General features: G+C 45.1%; 1 protein-coding gene across 5 annotated transcripts in view; it reads left to right on the plus strand.

Moving 5' to 3' along the window:
- The first annotated feature begins 288 nt into the window (after positions 1-288).
- Positions 289-23,086, plus strand: part of LOC115158246 (SRC kinase signaling inhibitor 1) — a 37,824-nt gene continuing 15,026 nt past the window's right edge. For 4 of the 5 annotated variants that reach the window (XM_029706962.1, XM_029706971.1, XM_029706989.1 and 1 more), the window contains exons 1-7: positions 289-605; positions 9,558-9,584; positions 17,512-17,713; positions 18,252-18,381; positions 18,662-18,833; positions 21,676-22,655; positions 22,863-22,952. In XM_029706962.1, the coding sequence (XP_029562822.1) occupies positions 309-605; positions 9,558-9,584; positions 17,512-17,713; positions 18,252-18,381; positions 18,662-18,833; positions 21,676-22,655; positions 22,863-22,952 (1,898 nt within the window). In that variant the 5' untranslated portion in view covers positions 289-308. Of the gene's footprint in view, positions 606-1,332; positions 1,667-9,557; positions 9,585-17,511; positions 17,714-18,251; positions 18,382-18,661; positions 18,834-21,675; positions 22,656-22,862; positions 22,953-23,086 lie in introns of those variants that run through there. The other variant, XM_029706998.1, reaches the window with a different exon arrangement.

Here is a 23,086-nt window from a genome sequence, read left to right on the forward strand (position 1 = left end):
TCATTATATAGAACAGGATCATGTACTCAGGTCATAGTACTCAGGTCATAGTAATAAGATATTCCCGTTTCACCATCTCCACCATCTCCTCCCATGAACATACTGTAACATACATCAATATTGTCAGGATGCTATTTAACTTTAGGGAAATCTAATATTAAAGTCTGAGATCTAGCATTTTTTATTCATTCCCCCGTATAACCTCCACAGCACATTTTCTTATCTTTCCCTTCTTCTCTCTGCTTGACCCCTGACCCCACGTTCCCTCATCTTTGACCCCTCCAGGTCGGGAGAGAAGAAAGGGTCACATGATCTCCTCTGGGGATGCAGAGTTCCCGCGTGAGTACCACACCCTGGGCCACGGCGGCACGCGCCGTTTCCCTCACAACAACAACAACAACGGGGGGCTGGCGCCAACCTCTGGGAACCGCCAACGCCACAACGCCATCGCTGCCAAGAGCCTGGAGGCCCTTACGAACCTTCACAAGGCTGACATAAAGCGCCAGCACGAAGCCTTTATGGACCTCCAGAAAAATCAGAAGTACCCGGCCAGCCCCTGTATGTCTCAGGGCCAGAGATCACCTAACTGTGGCCGCCAACAGCAGGTAACATCTTAATACCCTCAATTACCCATCCCTGGTACAAAAACAGTTGAGAACCACAGGAGTATCCAGGCTACAGGTCAATTAATCAGTTTATCATGACATCGTTGGCTGATAGTTATCAGAAGGTGTTAGAGGAAGATGGAAACAGAGATTTGATATAGGAAGGAAATAGACCCATTGATCCATACATGAAAGGTTGACCTCTTCCACCCATCAAATCCCCCTCTCTATCTCTCTCTTTTTCCTCTCATCCACCACATGCTTTGCAGTCAATGCCTGCATGCCAAAGCTGTTAGAGATGCAAAGCACCATGACTTTGCTGTGTAGACTGTTGATTCTCCCCTACCCCCATCCCTCTATCCTGATCCCTCCGTCCCTCTACCCCAATCACCTGCCTGTGAATACCACCATTCATCATAGACTCCCGTCTCTCCGCACTCGCTCCTCCATCGGCCAAGTATCACTCCATCCCCACCTCTGTTTCCTCCCTTTTGCTTTTATTTGCTCTGTGTATTTACCCTGGCGCAGCCATCTATTTCTGCACACAAGTGTGCGAAAGAGAGAAAAAGAGGGAGAGACGGAGGGGCAGATAGAGGGAGAAACAGGTGGAGTCCACGGTTGCCACGGTAACCCCCGCGCTGCCCCCCCCCCATTCCCTTATAAGGCAGTCAATGATATCATATGGCTGGCAATGCCTAGGCAAAGAGAGAGAGTGGAGAGGGCGGATGGCAGCAGTAGCAGCAGCGAGAGAGAGAAACAAAGAGGGAGAGATGAGGAGTGAGAGAATGACTGAAACTGCGATTGGGCTGTAATGGTATAGGGACAGAGAGTGAGAGCGAGAGGAAGTTCCACTGGTTCTACTTCAGATATCCAGACCAACACCGCCTGGGATTTACTGATTCCTCTGGGCTCGCGGGAGAGCGAGAGGACAGAGCCGCCGCAGTCAGAAAATGGAGAGGGGGGAGGAGGAAGGGGAGGGAGGCATGTGGAGCATCATGTGAACCAGCACATCACCACCAGTCAGCCAGCGGCAGCAGCAGGCTCGTTGAGTAGCAGCAACGGTACCAGTTCTCCCTTTCAGTCATTAATCAATGGAGACGTGCAGAATCCTGTGTGTTCTGGTGTTACTGTGGAATAGATGTGTTTCTGCCGCTGCATGTGGGGCAGAGAGAGAGGAGAAAGGGAGAGCGAGAAAGAGAGTGATGTATGCATGTAGGGAAGAGATCTGTTTCTGTATCTGACTGTGTGTGTGCATGTGACTATGACCAGCCAGTGTGTGCTCGTTTGTGTGAGTGTGTGTGAGTGTGTAGCTGAGACCAGTGCAGGTAAGACAAGATGCAATAGGTATGCCTCTCCTCTACTCCCTCCTTTCTGCAGTCATAAGAGGAGGGGTGTGTGAGTGTGTGTGTGTGTGTGTATGATCTGTGTGTCTGGGCTGGCTCATGCCAGGTTTTACCAGTGTGCAGGTGTTGGCCAGGTGTGGTTGTGGTGCCGCAGTGTCTGAAAGAACAGGAGGGGGCTTGTGAGTGTGTGTGTGTGTGTGTGTGTGTGTGTGTGTGTGTATGTGTGTGTGTGTGTGTGTGTGTGTGTGTGTGTGTGTGTGTGTGTGTGTGTGAGAGAGAGAGAGAGAGAGAGAGAGAGAGAGAGAGAGAGAGAGAGGGTGAGTACAGGGATGACTACTTGGCATGCAGGTCAGGCATCCGTTGCTCCACTCATCTCTCTCTCTCTCGCTCTCTCTCGCTCTCTCTCGCTCTCGCTCTCTCTCTCTCTCTCTCTCTCCCTCTCTCTGTACACATAGGTCCATCGTGGGATTTTCAGCTTGTGTAATTGAGATATATGGCAGGGCATTGAATTCCTTCATGGTGCATAGGGGGACGATTTATTTTGTGTGGGGAAGATTTTATGTTCTGAAACGCCCTCTTGTTAGTGCACATTGGAGGAGAGGTGGGCAGGGGAAACTGAAGTCAGCGGAATGAAGAGGGAAAGGTGGATGAATACATGAATAGAGAGCGGGGGGGGAGACGTGGGAAAATGTGTTTAATGTATATGCATATGCATAAGTCTACTGATATGTTAGTGGGTGGAGTTATGCGAGTACAAAATGGATGTGTAGAGGTAGGTGCTAGGACATGCATGTCAGTCTCTCCTGGCTCAAATCTGAGGAGAGATTGACTGCATCACTATTGCTCTTTGTGCGAGGTATTGATGTGTTGAAGGTACCGACCGTTATATTCAAGCAGTTGGCACACAGTTCGGACACTCATTGGTACAACACAAGACATGCAACCAGAGGTCTCTTCACAGTCCCCAGGCGCAGAACAGAACAGAGGCTGGGAAACACACTATATTAAATACCACCCCGGGTAATTCATGTTAGGAATAAAACCAGTTAAAAAAACAGATAAAAGAACACCTTACTGCACAAAGGGGACTGTGAAGAGACACAGCCATTTTATATATCTTGTATTGTCATTTCAACTGCGCTATGTACAGTACCAGTCAAAAGTTTGGACACACCTACAGGGGTTCAAGGGTTTTTCTTTATTTTGACTATTTTCTACATTGTAGAATAATAGGGAAGACATCACAACTGAAATAACACATTCCTGTTTTGTATTATGTTCCATTTATTTATGAAAACACTCCCTCCCTGAACTTGCTTCCCGACTCTCAGCGCACGTCGTTACATATATTTTAGATTCTTCGAAGTAGCCACCCTTTGCCTTGATGACAGCTTTGCACACTCTTGGCATTCTCTCAACCAGCTTCACCTGGAATGCTTTTCCAACAGTCTTGTAGGAGTTCCCTCATATGCTGAGCACTTGTTGGCTGCTTTTCCTTCACTCTGCGGTGCAACTCATCCCAAGCCATCTCAATTGGGTTGACGTTGGGTGATTGTGGAGGCCAGGTCATCTGATGCAGCTCTCCATCACTCTCCTTCTTGGTGAAATAGCCCTTACACAGCCTGGAGGTGTGTTAGGTCATTGTCCTGTTGAAAAACAAATGATAGTCCCACTAAGCGCAAACCAGGTGGGATGGCGTATCGCTGCAGAATGCTGTGGTAGCCATGCTGTTTAAGTGTGCCTTGAATTCTAAATAAATCACTGACAGTGTCACCAGTAAAACACCCCCACACCATCACACCTCCTCCTCCGTGCTTCACGGTGGGAACCACGTATGCAGAGATCCTCCATTCACCTACTCTGCATCTCACAAAGACACGGCGGTTGGAACCAAAAATCTCAAATTTGGACTCATCAGACCAAAGGACAGATTTCCACTGGTCTAATGTCCATTTCTCGTGTTTCTTGGCCCAAGCAAGTCTCTTATTATTATTGGTGTCCTTTAGTAGTGGTTTCTTTGCAGCAATTTGACCATGAAGACCTGATTCACACAGTCTCCCCTGAACAGTTGATGTTGAGATGTATCTGTTACTTGAACTCTGTGAAGCATTTATTTGGGCTGCAATTTCTGAGGATCCTCTGCAGCAGAGATAACTCTGAGTCTTCCTTTCCTGTGGCGGTCCTCATGAGAGCCAGTTTCATCATAGAGCTTGATGGTTTTTGCGACTGCACTTGAAGAAACTTTCAAAGGTCTTGAAATGTGCGTATTGACTGACGTATTAACTTAAAGTAATGATGGACTGTTGTTTCTCTTTGCTTTTTTGAGTTGTTCTTGCCATAATATGGACTTGGTCTTCTACCAAATAGGGCTATCTTCTGTATACCCCCCCCCCCCCCCTACCTTGTCACTATACAGCTGATTGGCTCAAACGCAGTAAGAAGGACAGAAATTGCACAAATGAACTTTCATCAAGGCACAGTCTCAATTCCAGATGACTACCTCATGAAGCTGGTTGAGAGAATGCCAAGAGTGTGCAAAGCTGTCAAGTTAAAGGGTGCCTACTTTGACACTTTTTGTTTAACACTTTTTTTGTGTTATTGTGTTACTTCATAGTTTTGATTTCTTCACTATTATTCTACAATGTAGAAAATAGTAAAAATAAAGAAAAACCCTTGAATGAGTAGCTGTGTCCAAAGTTTTGACTGGTACGGTATTAGATCTAGATATTGTGTGTACAGTATGTACGATATGTAGGCTATGTGTGACGTTTTAAATGTATGTATTTCAGTCCTTGACTAATAATGTGCTGTACCATGTATTATGTCATGTTTCATGTGGATCCCTGGAAGAGTAGCTGATGCTTTTGCAGCTGCTCATGAGGATCCTAATAAATACCAATATGTTGAGTTGACATAGGCACGTTTTCTGAATTCCAAATCCGACCCTAGCAACATCTCCTAGGCACTTCTTTGTATCTTAAATAACTGAATATATTTAAGCAAGCCTCAACCTTGCCTAGGGGGTAGGGGTTGATTTGGTATTCATCATAGGACTAGGGGTGTACAAGATAGTGTATATCTGCTTCAAGATTCTATTAGGGTTGATAAAGACAGTAGAAGACACATGACATTTAATACAAATAATATGTGCAACCATTCTCAACTTCATATTTCAATTTAAAGTTAAAGTTAACACATTTGATTATACCCATATGATGTTCATAGACACTGATGTACTTTACACACTGTAGATATAGGCTAACAGCAATAAATGGCTAGGAAAAACTCCCTAGAAGGGAAGGAACCTAGGAAGAACCTAGAGAGGAACCAGGCTCTGAGGGGTGGCCAGTCCTCTTCTGGCTGTGCCGGGTGGAGATTATAACAGTACATGGCCAAGGTGTTCAAATGTTCATAGATGACCAGCTGGGTCAACTAATAATAAATGTCAGTTGGCTTTCATCGTCGATCATTCAGAGTTAGAGACAGCAGGTGTGATAGAGAGAGAGAGTCGAAAACAGCAGGTCCGGGACAAGGTAGCACATCCGGTGAACAGGTCAGGGCTCCATAGCCGCAGGCAGAACAGTTGAAACTGGAGCAGCAGCATGACCAGGTGGACTGGGGACAGCAAGGAGTCATCAGGCCAGGTAGTCCTGAGGCATGGTCCTAGGGCTCAGGTCCTCAGAAAGAAGAGTAAGAGAGAGAGAGAGAGAGAGAGGAGGAATTAGAGGGAGCATACTTAAATTCACACAGGACACCGGATAAGACAGGAGAAATACTCCAGATATAACAGACTGACCCTAGCCCCCCGACACATAAACTATTGCAGCATAATTACTGGACACTGAGACAGGAGGGGTCGGGAGACACTGTGGCCCCGTCCAACTATACCCCCGGACAGGGCCAACCAACCAACCAACCAACCAACCATAGTATCAGTAGTCAAGTCCTAGTTATAGTGATCAATTACAGTCTTGTGACTGTGTAGAGGCCTGGCCAGTAAAATGGGATCTGATTGGAGGTAATATGTCATGGGGTCTGATTGGTGGTGATATGTCATGGGGTCTGATTGGTGGTAATATGTCATGGGGTCTGATTGGTGGTGATATGTCATGGTGTCTGATTGGTGGTAATATGTCATTGGGTCTGATTGGTGGTGATATTGCATGGGGTCTGATTGGTGGTAATATGGCCATGCAGGCAGACACATGATTACTAGCGCTGACTCGGACAGCAGCCTGCAGGACGCACAAAGCTCTCTGTATCTGGGTCACAGGAGCCCACAGGCCTCTGTTCTCTTCCTCTCCTGCCTCTGCTCTGTCTTTCTTCATCCAGCTTCTCTCCTCCACATACTCTCTCAACAGAGGGTAGGAACTCATTGAATATTTCCTTTCAAACCAGGGTAGGAATGGAAGGTTCTTTCTTAACAGAGGGTAGGACTGAACCTTCTGTCTCAAAAGAGGGTAGGAACTGAGAGTGAGGGAGTTAAAAGGTCTAGCTCTGAGCTAATGGAATAGAATAATATATCTGAATGTAGCTGGGTCATTCTTGCATTTGCGTCCCGTGCCATGGCAACCATGAAAAACACTTTAAAATGAAAATGGATATTCATCATTTGTTTATCCTGAAATGGTTATCAATCACAAAACACAATGTAGGTCCTTCATACTGCAACACTTTATGGCAGGGATTATCAGCTAGACTCAGCCGCGGGCTGATTTTCTTCCTTGACCGGATGGTCGGAACACAATTACTAATAATTTGTAGACTGCAAATTGACTGCAAGAAGCCCAAACAGATTAAATACTTGACTAAAACGTAATCATTTCACACCTTGCTTACATTTGTATACAATCATATGCCTCTCTATTATGCATGGGAATACTTGGGAATAGATTTCCAAAATCAAAATCATTTGGAGCTGATTTCCTGGTGTTTTCATTGTCTTTTATGTCCAACAATGAAACTTAAAAAATGATAATATATCTCAAGTATTCAGGCCTCTTTACTTCTTTCACATTACAGCCTTATTCTAAAATGTATTAAATTGTTTTATTTCCTTATAAATCTGCATACAATACTGCATAATGACAAAGCAAAAGCAGGTTTTTTGAAATTTTTGTAAATGTTTAAAAAAAAGAAAAATGGAAATATCACATTTACATAGGTATTCAGACCCTTCACTCAGTATTTAGTTGAAGCACCTTTGGCAGCGATTATAGCCTCGAGTCTTCTTGGGTATGACGCTACAAGCTTGGCACACTTGTATTTGGGAAGTTTCTCCCATTCTTCTCTCCAGATCCTCTCAAGCTCTGTCAGGTTGGATGGGGAGCGTTGCTGCACATTCTCTCCAGACATGTTTGATCGAGTTCATGTCCAGGCTCTGGCTGGGCCACTCAAGGACATTCAAAGACTTGTCCTAAAGCCACTCCTGCGCTGTCTTGGCTGTGTGCTTAGGCTCGTTGTCCTGTTGGAAGGTGAACCTTCGCACCAGTCTGAGGTCCTGAGTGCTCTGGAGCAGGTTTTCATCAAGGATTTCTCTGTACTTTGCTCCGTTCATCTTTCCCTCGATCCTGACTAGTCTCCCAGTCTCTGTTTTGGTACCCCTCCCCAGATCTGTACCTCGACACAATCCTGTCTCAGAGCTCTATGGACAATCCCTTCGACCTCATGGCTTGGTTTTTTGCTCTGACATGCACTGTCAACTGTGGAACCTTGTATAAACAGGTGTGTGCCTTTGCAAATGATGTCCAATCAATTGAATTTACCACAGATGGACTCCAATAAAGTGGTAGAAACATCTCAAAGATGATCAATGGAAACAGGATGCACCTGAGCTTAATTTCGAGTCTCATAGCAAAGGGTCTGAATACTTATGTAAATAAGGTATTTCTGTTTTACATTTTTAATACATTTGCAAAAATATCAAAAAACTCTTCACTTTGTCATTATGGAGTATTGTTTGTAGATTGATGAGGGAATTATTTTATTTAATCAATTTTTGAATAAGGCTGAAACGTAACGCAATGTGGAAAAAGTCAAGGGGTCTGAATACTTTCCGAAGGGCACTGTCTATATTTTTTTGTTGGGGGGGGGCAAATAAAACCACCCACGGACCAAATTCGGCCAGTGGGCTGCCAGTTGGCAAACCCTGTTTTATGTTTATGCATTGTTTAAAGTACTTAGGGCAAGCAAATTGGGTTATCCCAGTAGCGATGATGTTTTGGGGATTTAGGGATATCTACCTATTATTTTGAAAGCTAGAAAGTAAACAAAGTTTTTCATATATTGTATCGATCAATAAAAACAAAGAAGGCTATTAAAATAAAATGTTCTTTCAACAATAATACCTTCAATTTGTCATTGGTCTTTCTGTCATTGGTGTTACTACTCCTACGGGTGTCACAATGTTATAATAATGGTAAAAATGATTTCAAGTCTGCAATATTAGTTCATTTAGAATGGGAAGATGTACCCAAAAATATAGAAAATGTTGTTAATTTTCTCCAAAATGCCATGCCCAAATGCCACCACAATTCAAGATCGACCAAGCTGTTTAGGCGTCAAGTAGCCTAGGGGTTAAGAACATTGGGCCAAAAGGTCACTGGTTCCAAAATCCCTGAGCCGACTTTGTGAAAAATCTGTTAATGTGCCCTTGAGCAAGGCACTTTACCCTAATTTCTCCTGTAAGTCACTCTGGATAAGAGCGTCTGTTAAATCACTCATATGTAAATGTTTAGATTAGTGATAAGATAGTCAGGTATCATCCCTAATTTAGATGGAACCAAAATTGAACTGTGCACTTGACACCCCTGGCACAAATCCTACATAATCTTGTCACAGTGTCTTGGTTATAGCCTACAATTGTCACTGTGACTCAAGGACACTACACACAGTCACAATATCTAACACAACCTAATAGATTTAATGAACTTTGTCCTCTCCGTTGGAGGCTGCCCAAATTCCCTTAAAAAGCCAAGCTTCTTTAATCCAGTGTCTGTGTATTGCTTTAATCCACTCCTGAATTTGAGCCAGCTAATTGTGTGAACAGTAGGTGTTCACTTGGATTGCTAGCTAGCTGGTGTGTGTTTGTCATTAGTATGGATGTAGTGTCTGTAAACATTTGATTCATTGTTGGGAAGCAATTACAAGCAATTAAAAGGCTATTATGATGGCACTGAAGGACATCGGAAGTTAATCTGGTCTATCATCACAATAATTAGCCCCTCACTTTCCGATTGGATCTGACGGAGAGAGAAATAGGATGGTATTATTATACCCTTCCTTTATTGTCTTGAGAAAGTCTTCAACTCCTCTCTCTCTGTCTCTCCATCTCTCTCCTCAGATAAAGTATACATTCAAATCTTCCCAACTTTATTCGTCACGTCTGCATTATTTTACAAACATCTGACTGGAAGCGGATAGATGGATCTTTCTCACTCACATCCCCTTTTCTCCATTCCCCACACGTCTCTCCATCCATCTCTCTCTCTGACTAGCAGCAGTTGTCAGGGAGAAGACAGTTGTCCGGCTTAAGGGATGGGAACATATCTAACTCCCTATCCTTTTCTCTCTCTCTCTCTCCCTCTTCCCTCTCTCTTTCTCCCCCTAGCAACAGCCAAACTACTGGAGCTTCAAGGTCAGTGCTAAGACTGTTTGTGTTTTAGTGTGAATATGTGTCTCTGTCTCTGTGGATTTGTCTATAATGGGATAAACATTCATAGTGTCTGTGTGTGCATACACTCTGTGCTTCTCTACTCCTCATTGTGAGTGTTGCAGTGTTGGCACACACCTCTGAGACTTGTTACTGGTGTAGGAATGCATCTGCTGCTGTATTTTGAGTCCCTCATAGTGGGGCCAAATCCCAATTTGAGATCTGTGTGCTGAAATTGGACATCACCTAAATTATGCCTTGATGTCAATGAGAGATTTGTGCGAAAACGTACTTTGCCTGGATCTCTGGTTAGGATTTGGGCCAAGGAGACTTAAAATATCTGTAACATATAAATAATTTGCCTGATTCGCAACAGTTGTGGTTTACATTCCGTGTTTATGAACCACCACGACCGTAGAACAGTTCTGTCTGCAAGGTTTAGGTGCTCTTAGTGGACAAAATAAGCATTCTGGCTCAATATGGCTGCTGTGCATCCCCCATGTGGGCGCTACATATTGGTTCCCACATATTCTGTAATGCCACTATGTAAAGTTGATACAGAGAATGTAGAATGGAAGGGCTACTGATTCAGTTGAGATGTTTTTTGGTTTGTTGCAAAATGCTATATATGCATTGTTTAGCTGGAATGGAATGTTTGTGTCTGTTATATTTGTCTGTGATATGTGTTTGTATCACCTAGCTATCTTAAGATGAATGCACTAACTGTAAGTCACTCTGGATAAGGCAATCTGCTTAATGTTCACATACAGATCTCGTATTACTCTATGGAATTTTGTTTTCTGAACATTGATGTCACAAATGTAGAATTTGTACATTTCTTCACATTTGACTGTGTAAAACCTAGCCGTGCTACTTATATCTCTGAAACACACCAATCTCTTTCATCATTTCTTTAAACAATATAAGCTAATTTATCCCCCAAAATGAAAATGGATATAAAGCGTTTTGGAATTGAACTCTTCATATGAACAATTCTTTATGACAGAGATCTGACTGTTGTGTGTTGCTGACCAAACAATAAGGCAGGAGAGGAGAACAGAGGAAGGAACAAAGTGTGTTTGAAGCCCAAGTTTCCACATTTGCATCAAGAGTTAATGCTTTCAGAATGAATAGATGGCCAACAGAAGTCTACAGTGTAGAATGGCAGTGTTAGGTATCTTAGTAGCATCTAGACAGAAGCATTCTACACACAGAGGCATTCCATTAGTGTAGTAGTCTCTCCACTACATTTCCACGGTAAATATACAGAATATTTCATCATTTAGTCACAAATGTACATTTCCTATTTGGATTTCCAATCCCTGCATTCCTAATTTGCATGTCATACAATGCCTCCCTACTAATTACATAACTGGTGGTTTCCTCATATGCCAGCAGTCCATTTCCCTCTTATCTCGTTCAATGTCACACACACTGGCTTTATTGAATCCCCTGTTCGCTGTTGGCTCCCAGTTCTAACGGGATTGCTTATCGCTCGCCCTCCCTTCCTCTCAGGGAGGCTGCTGTTCTCACTATTCTGATGCAAGAGAAATCCCTTCAGCAGTGCTCTTAGCTCGCTCGCTGTGCGTGTGTTTGTGTCAATGTCTGTGTCTGTAACGGCCCCTTGCTAGTTTCTTTTGATGTTTCATTGGCTTGCTAGCACTTCACAAGTGCACGTGCATGCACACGTGCACACTGTAGATTAGCGTACAAACACGCCTACATTTACACGGAAGGTCGTTGATGTAAATGTAAATATATTCACACAGTCACAAGCTATGCACATACAGAAACACACACACACATCCACACCAGCAAAATCACAAAATCATTTTGAAGACTCGCCTCCTTCTCACATTCTCTCAGATCCTCCGACAAAACGGAGGGATTGTCTGTCTGTTTAAACTACTCTCCGTGGGGAGGCCATACCATGGATTAATATGCTTGCAGTGCTATCGCTTCTCTCTTTCTGACTGCAAAGACTGCTAGGCAACAACAGAGGAACCGAGGACCTCTTCTGTATAATTCCCTCCCTTTTGCAGATCCCAGCCCCACTAATACAAACATTAATACCATTGTCAGTCCCTCATAGGCCTCGGTCTGTCTGTCTATCTGGAGTGGGAAAGTAATCAGAGTCCATTGTCTCCTCTTCCCCGCCTTACTGTTGAATCAGGCCAGAAAGTCTATACTATAGTTGAAGTGTGTTCCAAATGGCACCCTATTCCTTACATAGTGCACTACTTGTAACCAGAGTCCCATGGGCCCCGGTCAAAAGTAGTGCACTACGTAGGTGCCATTTGGAATGCAGCCTTAGAGCCATGTAAAGGCGCTAGCCGTATTCACATGTACAATGAGTCATTCATCCGACCCAGGTGAAGTCATCAAGTCTCCTACGGTGCATGGATTCCTTGGGCTTGACTCCTTTTATTCAGAGCTACTCACAACAGAAAATGGATTTCATGCAGGGGCTATTGTTAGGTGTTCTGTAAGTGGCGTAGCAAAAAAGTGCAGCTTGAATGTTTTTTGATTGATATGTTGGATGATTCATTGGTAGGTTGAGTGCTTGATTGATTATTGCACATGATAGGAGGTGAACAGAGGCGACATACAGGTAACTGCCAAAATAAAGGAAGCACCAACATAAAGTGTCAGTAGGGCATTGGGCCACATCGAGCTGCCAGAGTCGCCAGGAACAGATTCAATGTGTCTTGGCAATGATACAAGTGTCTGGAGGGATGTGACAACCTTCTTCCATGAGAAATTCATCATTTGGTGTTCTGAAAACACTGACTCACACACCGCTCCACAATCTCCCAAAAGTGTTAAATTGAGTTGAGATCTAGTGACAGACACACACCCCCTTTAAACCCCCTATGCTCCATTGAGATCCCTCTTTCAAAGTCACTGAGACCTCTTCTTCTAGCCATGGGAGCCAAAATACTGGTAAATTGGGCATGACCCTAAGCGTAATGGGATGTTTTAATTTCTTAATCAACTCAGGAACCACACACACGTGGCAGCACCTGCTTTCATTATACTTTGTGTCCCTCATTTACTCAAGTGTTTCCTTAATTTTGGCAGTTACCTGTATGTGACAGAGACTGTCGATATACTGTAGAGGACAATGGCACCATAAATAGTATATTCTACAAAAAACAAAGCTAAAATCACTATGCTGTTGTTCAGTGTCCTGGTTGAATGCACTGGTAAGAGTTACTGCCAAAGGACTGAAATGTAGAAGCAGCATAGTTAGTATATAGTATTTTGACAAGACATTGTCGCACTTCAGAAACCCTCGATGTCTAAGTGGGGAATATCTGTGATATATTTTTGTCATTTAGCAGACGTTCTTATCCACAGTGGCTCACAGTAGTAGTTAGTACATACATTTTCATATAAACACACACACACAACAACATTGTTTACAATAGAGGGTATCCCTGGACTAACCATGACACTTGGGGGTCCCAGCTAGCTAGCTCAGTAGCTAAAGCATTTGAACAGCTGCTATTGTTGTCCTTGGCTGTCTGCGTGTTGATATGGTGTTGGGTGGAAAATCACTATTCCCTGATCTGACTCTGAGAATGGCCTGTGTTTTGCAGCCCTAAAAGGCTTAGGATGCCTACGGCGGCCATGTTTCCCCTTGCGACCACCTGCAGAAAATGCAAACGTGTAGTGCAGGGCTCCCCAACTGGCGGGCCGATATGGCCCGCGTATGGTTATATATGGTCCCCCAATTTTTCTGAAATGTAAATTTTTTTTTTTACAATTATTATTCTTTTTTTATTGTTGGACATAAAAGGCTGTAAAAACACCAGGAAATCAGCTCCAAGTGATTTTAATTTAAGAAATCTGTTCCCAAGTCTTCCCACGCATAATAGAGAGAAACATGTGATAGTACACAAATGTAAGCAAGGTTTGAAATTATTATGTTTTAGTGAAACAATATATCTGTTTGTGCTTCTTGCGGTCAATTTGCAGTCTACACATTATTTGTAATTATGTTCCGGCCCCCGACCATCCACTCAAGAAAAAATCAGCCCGCGGCTGATCATGCTTCGCTATGATCTGCCAAGACAGAGAGAGGATGTTTGGTGCATAAAAGGCTTCTAAAATGTGTAATTTCCACTTTTACGTTTCAGACTTGATTTGCCCAAACAAAAAATATATAAACCTCTACAAAAATGTCCATTAATTATAATCCACATAATAATTCACATTTCCTGTTGCTGCAGAATAATTTTCCTGCTGTAGCAAACTGGCTCAAATTAAGATCCAACATCTGTATGCTGTGGCACGTGGCCAGAATCACTTATCGACACACTTCGCTATGATCTGCCAAGACAGAGAGAGGATGTTTGGTGCATAAATTAATAATAATTTAATGAGGACTTATTAAGGACTTTCTTTTAAACTGGAGAAGCAAAATTAAAATCCTTAGAAAAGTTCTTCCAATGCTTCGTTATATAACTGTACTTAGACAGAGGTTATATGAGGTGGGATCGGTTTCATGTATACAACTCTCTCACAAGGATTGGATACAAGGACACAACTAGCTTGAGGGGGATTGTCCACGAGTGGAGCACTTGTGTATTCCCACAAGGGATACACTGACTATTATTGTACATTAGATGATTAGAGTATGCTGGTCAGACCTGTGCTCATACACACATCCTTGAGGTCAAAGGTCCCCCAATTACAGAGCTCACTGGAAAGGTATGCCAGGACTGCAGGGTAGCAATGCCCATGAAATTGCCCGAGATCCACAGGGGGGCGGAGACGGAAGTGAGGAAGGGGTTCAGGGGTGGAGACAGGCGCGGGGCACAGCTATACAACGCTAGCTTATCAATCATCACATATTCTACTTATTGGTCTGAGAGAATCCACTTTGAGGAAGCCAACCAATCGGTGGTGAGAAATAGGGAATGATATCATGAGGTAGTGGTAGTTGGACAGACAGGACTTAGGGGAGCAGTAAGATAGCCAGGTGAAGGATGATCAAACAGACCCTCAAAAGAACTACACAGCAGTACATGAGAGAGAGAGAACTTATTTCACTTGCTTTGGCCATGTTAACGTATGTTTCCATGCCAATAAAGCCCTTGAATTCAATTGAATTGAGAGAGAGAGAGAAATCCAAGGCAGCTGCAGAGATGTACTAATGTAATTCCATTCTGATAGAGACTTGGGGCAGTAGAGATACAGTACGGTGATTGATAGAGATGTAGGATTGTGAAGAAATACATTGAGACAGTTAACAGTTTGAGACATGTAGTCATACAGAGACCCCCCAATAAGGGACACAGAGGTAAGAAATGATTGTGCACAGGAGTGACACTTTCTCACTGCCTCTAAACGTGTCACTAAACGTGTTGCCTGTTATTGGACAAATGATTGACTTCCAGTTATATTGCTTATGTGGTTGTCCGGTGTCATACATTTTATAGTTTGGGTATTTTCTCTTTGTAATGGAAGCTGTATCTACTGTCTGCATAGTTCCTCTTGTTGACAGAGATAACAGTGCACCATGACTGATGTTTTACGCAAAAGACCATGAGATCTTCAATAGAGATTACCCAGCCTTAGCAAGAGTCAGGTGAGAAGCACTGTCATAAACCAAGAGAGAATCCATGAGACAGAATGGCCTTCCAAGACATAAAGGAGGTCATAAGTTCTTCTGCAGCAGAAAATAATGCCTTCATAAGGCTGTTGACATAATGACAAAACACTGTTTTAACAGGTCATAAGAATTTACGACAACCAAACGGACTTATAACAGCGTGACAGGCTCAGAAGAAGTTATAGATTTTTTTTTGCGGCGTCCAATTATTCTCATTGGATGGAGAACTTTATTACAGTACCTATCCAAGTTTGATTGCACAGGCAGAAACATGGTCATGATTATCGAGGGCATGGGTGGAATTGGAAAAATATGCACTCCTGTGAAATGTCCAGGCATTCTGCAAAAAATATGTATTTATATTCCCCCAGAGATTTTCACTTTGGAAAGCACATTCCCAGGCGTTCCTCGCCAATTCCACCCTCTCCTCCCTTGGATTGTGCTATTGAAGAGGATGGAGGTGGGGAGTTTATTGGGCGTTACCCCAGAGAAAATGTCAGCTCGTAATGTAGACAGACACAGTGGGAATAAAACGTGGGCATACAGAGCGCATGGAGAGGAGTCCTGCCCTCTGAGCCTCTCCACAGCTGCTGCCTGCACACTGAAATGACAACTAATTAGGAAAGAGCCGACAGGAAGTCAACCATCGTGTTGCACTTTACGACTTTTCCTCTCATTCTCTGCTTAAGTCTCTCTCGCTTGGTCTCGGAATCTGTCTTCCTCCTTTTGCCTCTCTCTCGCTCCTCTCTCGCTCTCTCTCTCTCTTTCTTTCTCTCACTCTCACCTCCCTCTTTCTCTCTTTCTCTATTTCTCTCTCTTTCTATCTCTTTTTTTCTCTCTCTCACTCTCTCTCTCGCTATCTCTGTCTCTCTCTTTCTCTGTCACACACCTTCTCTCCTGCTCCCTCCATCCTCTCTCTACAGCTGACTAACCCCAAACTTTGTAATTCCCTCATGCCACCAACTTCTCTTCTCAACAGCTTGATGCTTGTGGGATGTTAGAAGCAGAAGGTGCACTGCTTATGGTTTTCACACAGACCATAAATCTCAACACAAATGAGGGGCACCACTCGCAATCCGTCATCCTGCTCAATTTGTGACGAGTGTGTGTGTATGTACATTTTGTGTGTGTGTGTGTGTGTGTGTGTGTGTGTGTGTGTGTGTGTGTGTGTGTGTGTGTGTGTGTGTGTGTGTGTGTGTGTGTGTGTGTGTGTGTGTGTGTGTGTGAACATACCCCCATGTGCATTTTGAGTGTGCCTATTGCAGGAACAACAAATCAAAGCAAGCTCAACGGTGGCGGTTGGGGAGACAACAGATGCATAACTGAATGTGAGCAGTGTTCACAGAGCACTGTGGGAGCTCATTACTGTGGTCTTTGGGCTGGAAAATATCTGTCGGTAGGGATTCATTATAAACAACCTGCTCTAGCAGCTCCTGCAACGCACTGCTGTAACAAGAGGTCCTCTTCCTCATCCTCACTTTTCCTCACATCTTCATCATCTTATCTTCTCTCTGTGGTTTAAATTGGGTAGGTGAAGGCTGAAGGCTCAGTGGTCACATGCATCTCAATGGAGGTCTGTCTAGCTAGTGTTCTGCTAGCTTCGTTTGTTAGCATTAGCATAACTAGTGTTATGTTGGTTCCTCTAATTCTCTGTAGAGTGGATACTGGTGAATCTGGCACTTAACCACTTAAGTCCACATCATTTACATAGCATTAATATTAGATAGGCCTATTTATATTGCTCCATTTCTTAGTGTAAATTGTTTCTTGGCTAGTGTGCACTCAAAATGAATTCAACAAGTTTAACTCCTCAGCTCACACTTAAATACATTTGTTTGAAGCTTTGTAAAATATGTTTATTACAACAGTTTTGGTGGCTGCGTCGTCATGATGTTTTATGCAGTTGTCTCATCCTGAGGATACAGCTGCGCTGTTGTATCGTTGTCTGGGATTGTTTTAGAGACATTTAACACTGGACTGTTTATTTGATACTGTTTTTTTCACACGGTGTATACGTATACTGTATTCTTCACAAAGCTGTATTCTTTATTAAGCTCATTCTAATATACAGTATCTACTACTGCACATTGCAGTAGTAGATAAACTGTGTACGCGACCAATAAACTTCGATTTGATTTTGTTGTGTCTTCTGGTTTTATCTTGTTTTATGCAATTCTCTCGTTTTGTCTGTTATTGTGGTTGTCTTTTTGCAGTGGTTGACTTGTTTTGTCTGATTTTGTGGTTGTCTTTTTGCAGTGGTTGACTCCCTGGTTGACTCCCTCTATCCCATAGGCCCGTACCCCCCGTGTGATCCGACGCAACCCCGACCAGCCGGCTCTAGCCGACCAGGCCAGCAGGGTGTCCTTTGCCTCGGCTGAGAGTCTAGAAACCATGTCTGAGGCCGACGTTCCCCTCGGGTTCAACCGCATGAACCGCCTCCGCCAGAGCCTGCCCCTGGCACGCTCATCCAGCCAGGCCAAGCTCCGTGCGCCAGGTCAGAACATAATGGTCATGTCACGCTCATATCACGGTCTTATTGACCACAGTCATAACATCTGTCATATGTACCATCTTTGGGGTTGCAGGCAGGTTCACTCTAAAGGGAGTTATGTTCATAAAGAGAATGAGGATCACATTCATGAGGAGGTTTCTCAAGTTTATACTTGATTCTATTTCGAACTCGTCACTGATTGTCCCAAATTAATTTTGAAAAGCCCCAGTAGACAGATGAGATTATTGTGATTGTGCCCTCTCTGCCCTCTGTCCTGTGTGTGTGTGTGTGTGTGTTGAGGTATTACAGTCAAATGAATGTCAATTCTCTCCTCTCCTCTCCTCTCCTCTCCTCTCCTCTCCTCTCCTCTCCTCTCCTCTCCTCTCCTCTCCTCTCCTCTCCTCTCCTCTCCTCTCCTCTCCTCTCCTCTCCTCTCCTCTCCTCTCCTCTGCTCTGCTCTCCTCTCCTCCCTCTTCCGGTCCTCTCCTCTCCTCTCCTCCCTCTTCCGGTCCTCTCCTCCTTCCTCCCTCCTTCCCCTCAGGCATTCTCTTCCTCCAGCTGGGCGAGGAGACGAGGCGGGTGCACCTGACCCACGAGCTGACCAGCCTGGAGACCCTGAGAGCCCTCATTGTCCACATGTTTCCCCAGAGGCTCACCATGGCAATGCTAAGGTGGCTTTATCACACTTTAGTAGAATGCTTTGTTATAAAGGCTACATAACGCTGTCATAAGAATGACATAACAATGACATAGACGGTGTAATAAACATTCAAGACAACTGGTGTCACCTTATGATAGCTGACTTTTAGCTAAAATGACATCTGATTAATTAGCTGACAAGCTAAAGATTAATTCAATGAAATGAAACAAAAACAATCGTTATTAGGTAATTACCAAACAATAAGTGGCCTGTTGAATTGTAAATGCTCGGGTGTCAATGCCCATGTTCAGGTGCCCCAGCACGGCCCTGCTGATTAAGGATGAGGCCCGTAACGTATTCTATGAGCTGGAGGACCCACGAGACGTCCAGGACCGCTGTGTCATCAAGATCTACTGTAAGGAGCCTGTCTACGGCACCTACCCCGGACACCACAACCCACACCTGGCCAACGGAGACCTCCGGGTGAGTGTAAAGGGGGAGGGGTGTGTGTGTATCTATGTCTGTCTCTCTGTCTCTGTCCATCTGTATGTGTGGGCCTTGCTCGCCATGAGGAATCGTGATTCCTAAAGGTTTAACGGACCTCAGCAAGCTCTCTACAGAATTGAGAGCAAATACTGAGCCCAAGTACACCTTCACCCCAAATAACATATTTGCAGCTACTCATGCTGTTCTGACAGTGATATTATGTTGTTTAGTAATGGAAAAATGAGTAGCTATTAATCAACCTACTGGAGCACAAATGAAACTCAGCCAGTCTCTGTTAAATAAGTCTGCATGAATGAGTAATATGATACTACAACAGTAGCACTGTTTTTGAATCCACGCTTTCCCTCACAGGCAAAAAAGGCTATTTGCTGACTGATAATGTTGTATAATATTGTACATACACAGTTGTTCTCAAATGGTGTGTCGGCTAGAAACATGGCTTTGTGTATTTAATCGGACACTAAAAAGTGATTTAGACGACAACTCAAACAGTTTGGGAAACGCTGGCATACACCGTGGAGAATTGGCGTTGTCACTCTAGACAGAAGCGGAAAAGAATGCGATAAAAAGTGAGAATGGAACTTGAAGCTCTTGACCCGCTCCACTACAGCCCCTTTGATGTGTATGGGGGCGTGCTCACACCTCTGTTTCCTGTAGTCCACGATCAGCTCCTTTGTCTTGCTGACGTTGAGGGAGAGGTTGTTGTCCTGACACCACACTGCCAGGTGTCTGACCTCCTCCCCTAGGCTGACTCATCATCGTCGGTGATCAGTCCTACCACCGTCGTGTCGTCAGCAAACTTGATGATGGTGTTGGAGTCGTGTGTGTGGCCACACGGTCGTGGGTGAATAGGGAGTACAGGAGGGGACTAAGCAAAACACCCCAGATGTGTTGTTGCCTACCCTCACCGCCTGGAAGCGGCCCGTCAGGAAGTCCAGGATCCAGTTGCAGAAGGAGGTGTTCAGTCCCAGGGTCCCGAGCTTAGTCATGAGCTTAGAGAGGACTATGGTGTTGAATGCTGAGCTGTAATGTATAAACAGCATTCTTACATAGGCATTTATTTTGTTCAGGTGGGTGAGGGCAGTGTTGAGTGCAATAGATATTGCATCATCTGTGGATCTGTTGAGGCGGTATGCAAATTGGAGTGGGTCCAGGGTGTTTGTGATGATGCTGTTGATGTGAGCCATGACCAGCCTCTCAAATCATTTCATGGCTATAGATGTGAGTGCTATGGGACAATAGTCATTTAGACAGGTTACCTTGGCGTTATTCAGCACGAGGACTATGGTGGTCTGCTTAAAACAAGTTGGTATTACAGACCGGGTCCATGGCTTCTGGTTGGGGTATGTATGGTCACTGTGGGGACAACGTCGTCGATGCACTTATTAATTAAGCTGGTGACTGATGTGGAAAACTCCACAATGTTATCGGATGAATCCCAGAACATATTCCAGTCTGTGCTAGCGAAACAGTCCTGTAGCTTAGCATCTGCTTCATTAGACCACTTCTGTATTGAGCGCGTCACTGGTACTTCCTGTTTGAATTTCTGCTCGTAAGCAGGAGGATGGACTTATGGTCTGATTTGCCAAAGGGAGGGCAAGGGAGGACCTTGAATGTATTTCTCTGTGTGGAGCAAATGTGATATAGAGTTTTGTTTCCTCTAGTTGCACAGGTGACATGATGGAAAAAATGAGGTAAAATGAATTTCAGTTTCCCTCTGAATTGTGCATTTTCTTGATTGCGTATGGCCCTATACAGCTCGTTGAGTGCGGCCTTAGTGCTTGTATCAGTTTGCGGTGGTAAATAGACAGCTATGAAAAATATAGATGAAAACTCTCTTGGTAAATAGTACGGTCTGCAGCTTGTCATGAGGTATTCTCAGGAGAGCAAAAACTCGAAACGTCCTTAACATTAGAGCTCACACACCAGCTGTTGTTAACAAAGAGACACACCCCTCCTCCCTTCGTCTTACCCGAGTCTGCCATCCGGTCTTGACGGCGCATAGAAAAACTAGCAGGATGTATATTTATGTCCTCGTTCAGCCACAACTCTGTGAAACATAGGATATTACATAGGATCCCTCTTATCCCCCAGCAAATAAAACCCAAGGTGAAGTGGGCCGTACATGAGCTAGCAGAGCAGATTACAGACTGTAAACCATGACGGTACCTCCGAGTAGCGCTGCACAGAGACAGGGAGGATAGAGGGACAAAATGGATGGACGACAGGGCTTAGCGGAGATTGATTGGCAGGTTGGTTGGCGCTGAGGAGACGGGTTCGAGTAGTGTGAGGAGATGCAGTGAAGCTGTGCTCTGCTGTGGTCTATGACGGGGATTGTGTGACAGTGGGGCTCGGGGATCCAGTCTGAGATGTCGTGGTTCGCCCCTCGCTCGTCAGTCACATCCAGTGGGATTCTTTTTTTGTACATGTGGAGGCAATTGCATCTACAGGATGTACTGTAGATGGTTGAGATTTAAAAAAAAGAATGTTTATTTAACTAGGCAAGTCAGTTAAGAACAAAGGTGCTCCAGTCATTTCTCCAGTGTGTGTAGAGCACAGGGGGCTCTAAGGTGCCACCAACCTCCTGTGGTGTAGCATCCATGGGGGGCTGCTATTGTCTTGTCAGGGAGGCTATTATACTTTAGGAGTCCAGGGGGTCATTAACTCAGGTTGGTTTTCAAGCTGCATCCAATTATGTGCAATTTTATTTTGAATCACCAGTAATATTGTATTGTATAGTATTGTAAGGTATTCTATTCAACTTCACTCTATTCTATTCTGAGTATAGCTATTTGTTCCTCTCTTCCTCCAATGACAGAGGGAGATGGTGTACACGCCCCAGCAGGATTCTCCATCCAACCGTCGCCTCAGCAATGCCCCCGCCCCCGCCTCCTCCTCCGCCTCAACCCCCTCCAGCTCCCCGTCCCGCGTCCGTCTCCTCTACAGTGGCGGTGGCCGTCCATCCTCCTATGCCGGGCAACCTCACCTCCAGCATCACCCCCACACCCACTCCCTCCCCCACCCCCACCCTCACCACCTCTCGCCCGGGGGCCAGATTGCGGCCCACCACCTGCAGCAGCATCACCCCCAGCAACTCCAGCCCCAGCACCACCATCTCCAGCACCATGCCCAGGCTAGCTTCTCCCCCAGTGCCATCCTGGAGCGGAGGGACGTGAAGCCCGATGAGGAGGTCCACGGTAGTGGCTCCAGAAGCATGGTGCTCCTGCGGGGCGATGGAGGGGGGATCTATGCCGACCCCTATTCCTTGGGCCAGGAAGGGGGTCGGCTTAGTCTGGCTGGCCCCCACTCCCCCCTACCCCCGAGGGGGGATCCCTATGGCTCTCTCTACCGGCGAGGAGGAGGTGGTGGTGGAGGGTTGGGACCCGGCTCCGTGCGCTCCCTCACTTCCTACTCGGCGGCGGCTCTGCAGGGAGAGCTGATGGACAGCGGCATCCTATACAGGCCTGGAGGCCCGCTGTATAATGATGCTGCCTACGCCGCGTCCATGTTGGCCATGGGTTTCCGGGTGCCACCCCCCTCGTCCCCGCAGAAGATCCCTGACATGAGGGACTCGTATTCGGGCACCATGCCCGGCCGGGGCTCCCCTGGGAGGCAGACCCTGCGGAGGGACTCGGTGTCCTCCTCCGTGTTTGGGGAAAGTGCCAAAGCTAGGTGTCAGGGGTCAGGGTTGGGGTCAGATCAGCTGTGTCTGATGGCTGGACCTGGAGGGGAGGGCGGTGGTTTCAGTTCAGCACCAGGTTTTAGTTCACCTCTACCAGGCAACGAGACCGAGACCAGGTGAGAGTGCCAGTGTGTGTGTGTGTGTGTGTGTGTGTGTGTGTGTGTGTGTTTTTGTGTGTGTGTGTGTGTGTGTGTGTGTGTGTGTGTGTGTGTGTGTGTGTGTGTGTGTGTGTGTGTGTGTGTGTGTGTGTGTGTGTGTGTGTTTGCAATGGGTATTTTGTGTGTTTCTGAACTGACTCATACCCTATGTGTTTCACTGCTAAGGGGGCGCATGGAGGTCATGGAGAAACAGATAGCCAGCCTGACTGGTCTATTGCAGACTGTTCTGACCAGGGGACCAGAGGCAGATAGCCCGTAAGGCACACACACACACATTTACACACACACACACACACACACACACACACACACACACACACACACACACACACACACACACACACACACACACACACACACACACACACACACACACACACACACACACA

The sequence above is a fragment of the Salmo trutta genome, chromosome 2, assembly GCF_901001165.1.
Source record: "Salmo trutta chromosome 2, fSalTru1.1, whole genome shotgun sequence".
Taxonomy (NCBI): domain Eukaryota; kingdom Metazoa; phylum Chordata; class Actinopteri; order Salmoniformes; family Salmonidae; genus Salmo; species Salmo trutta.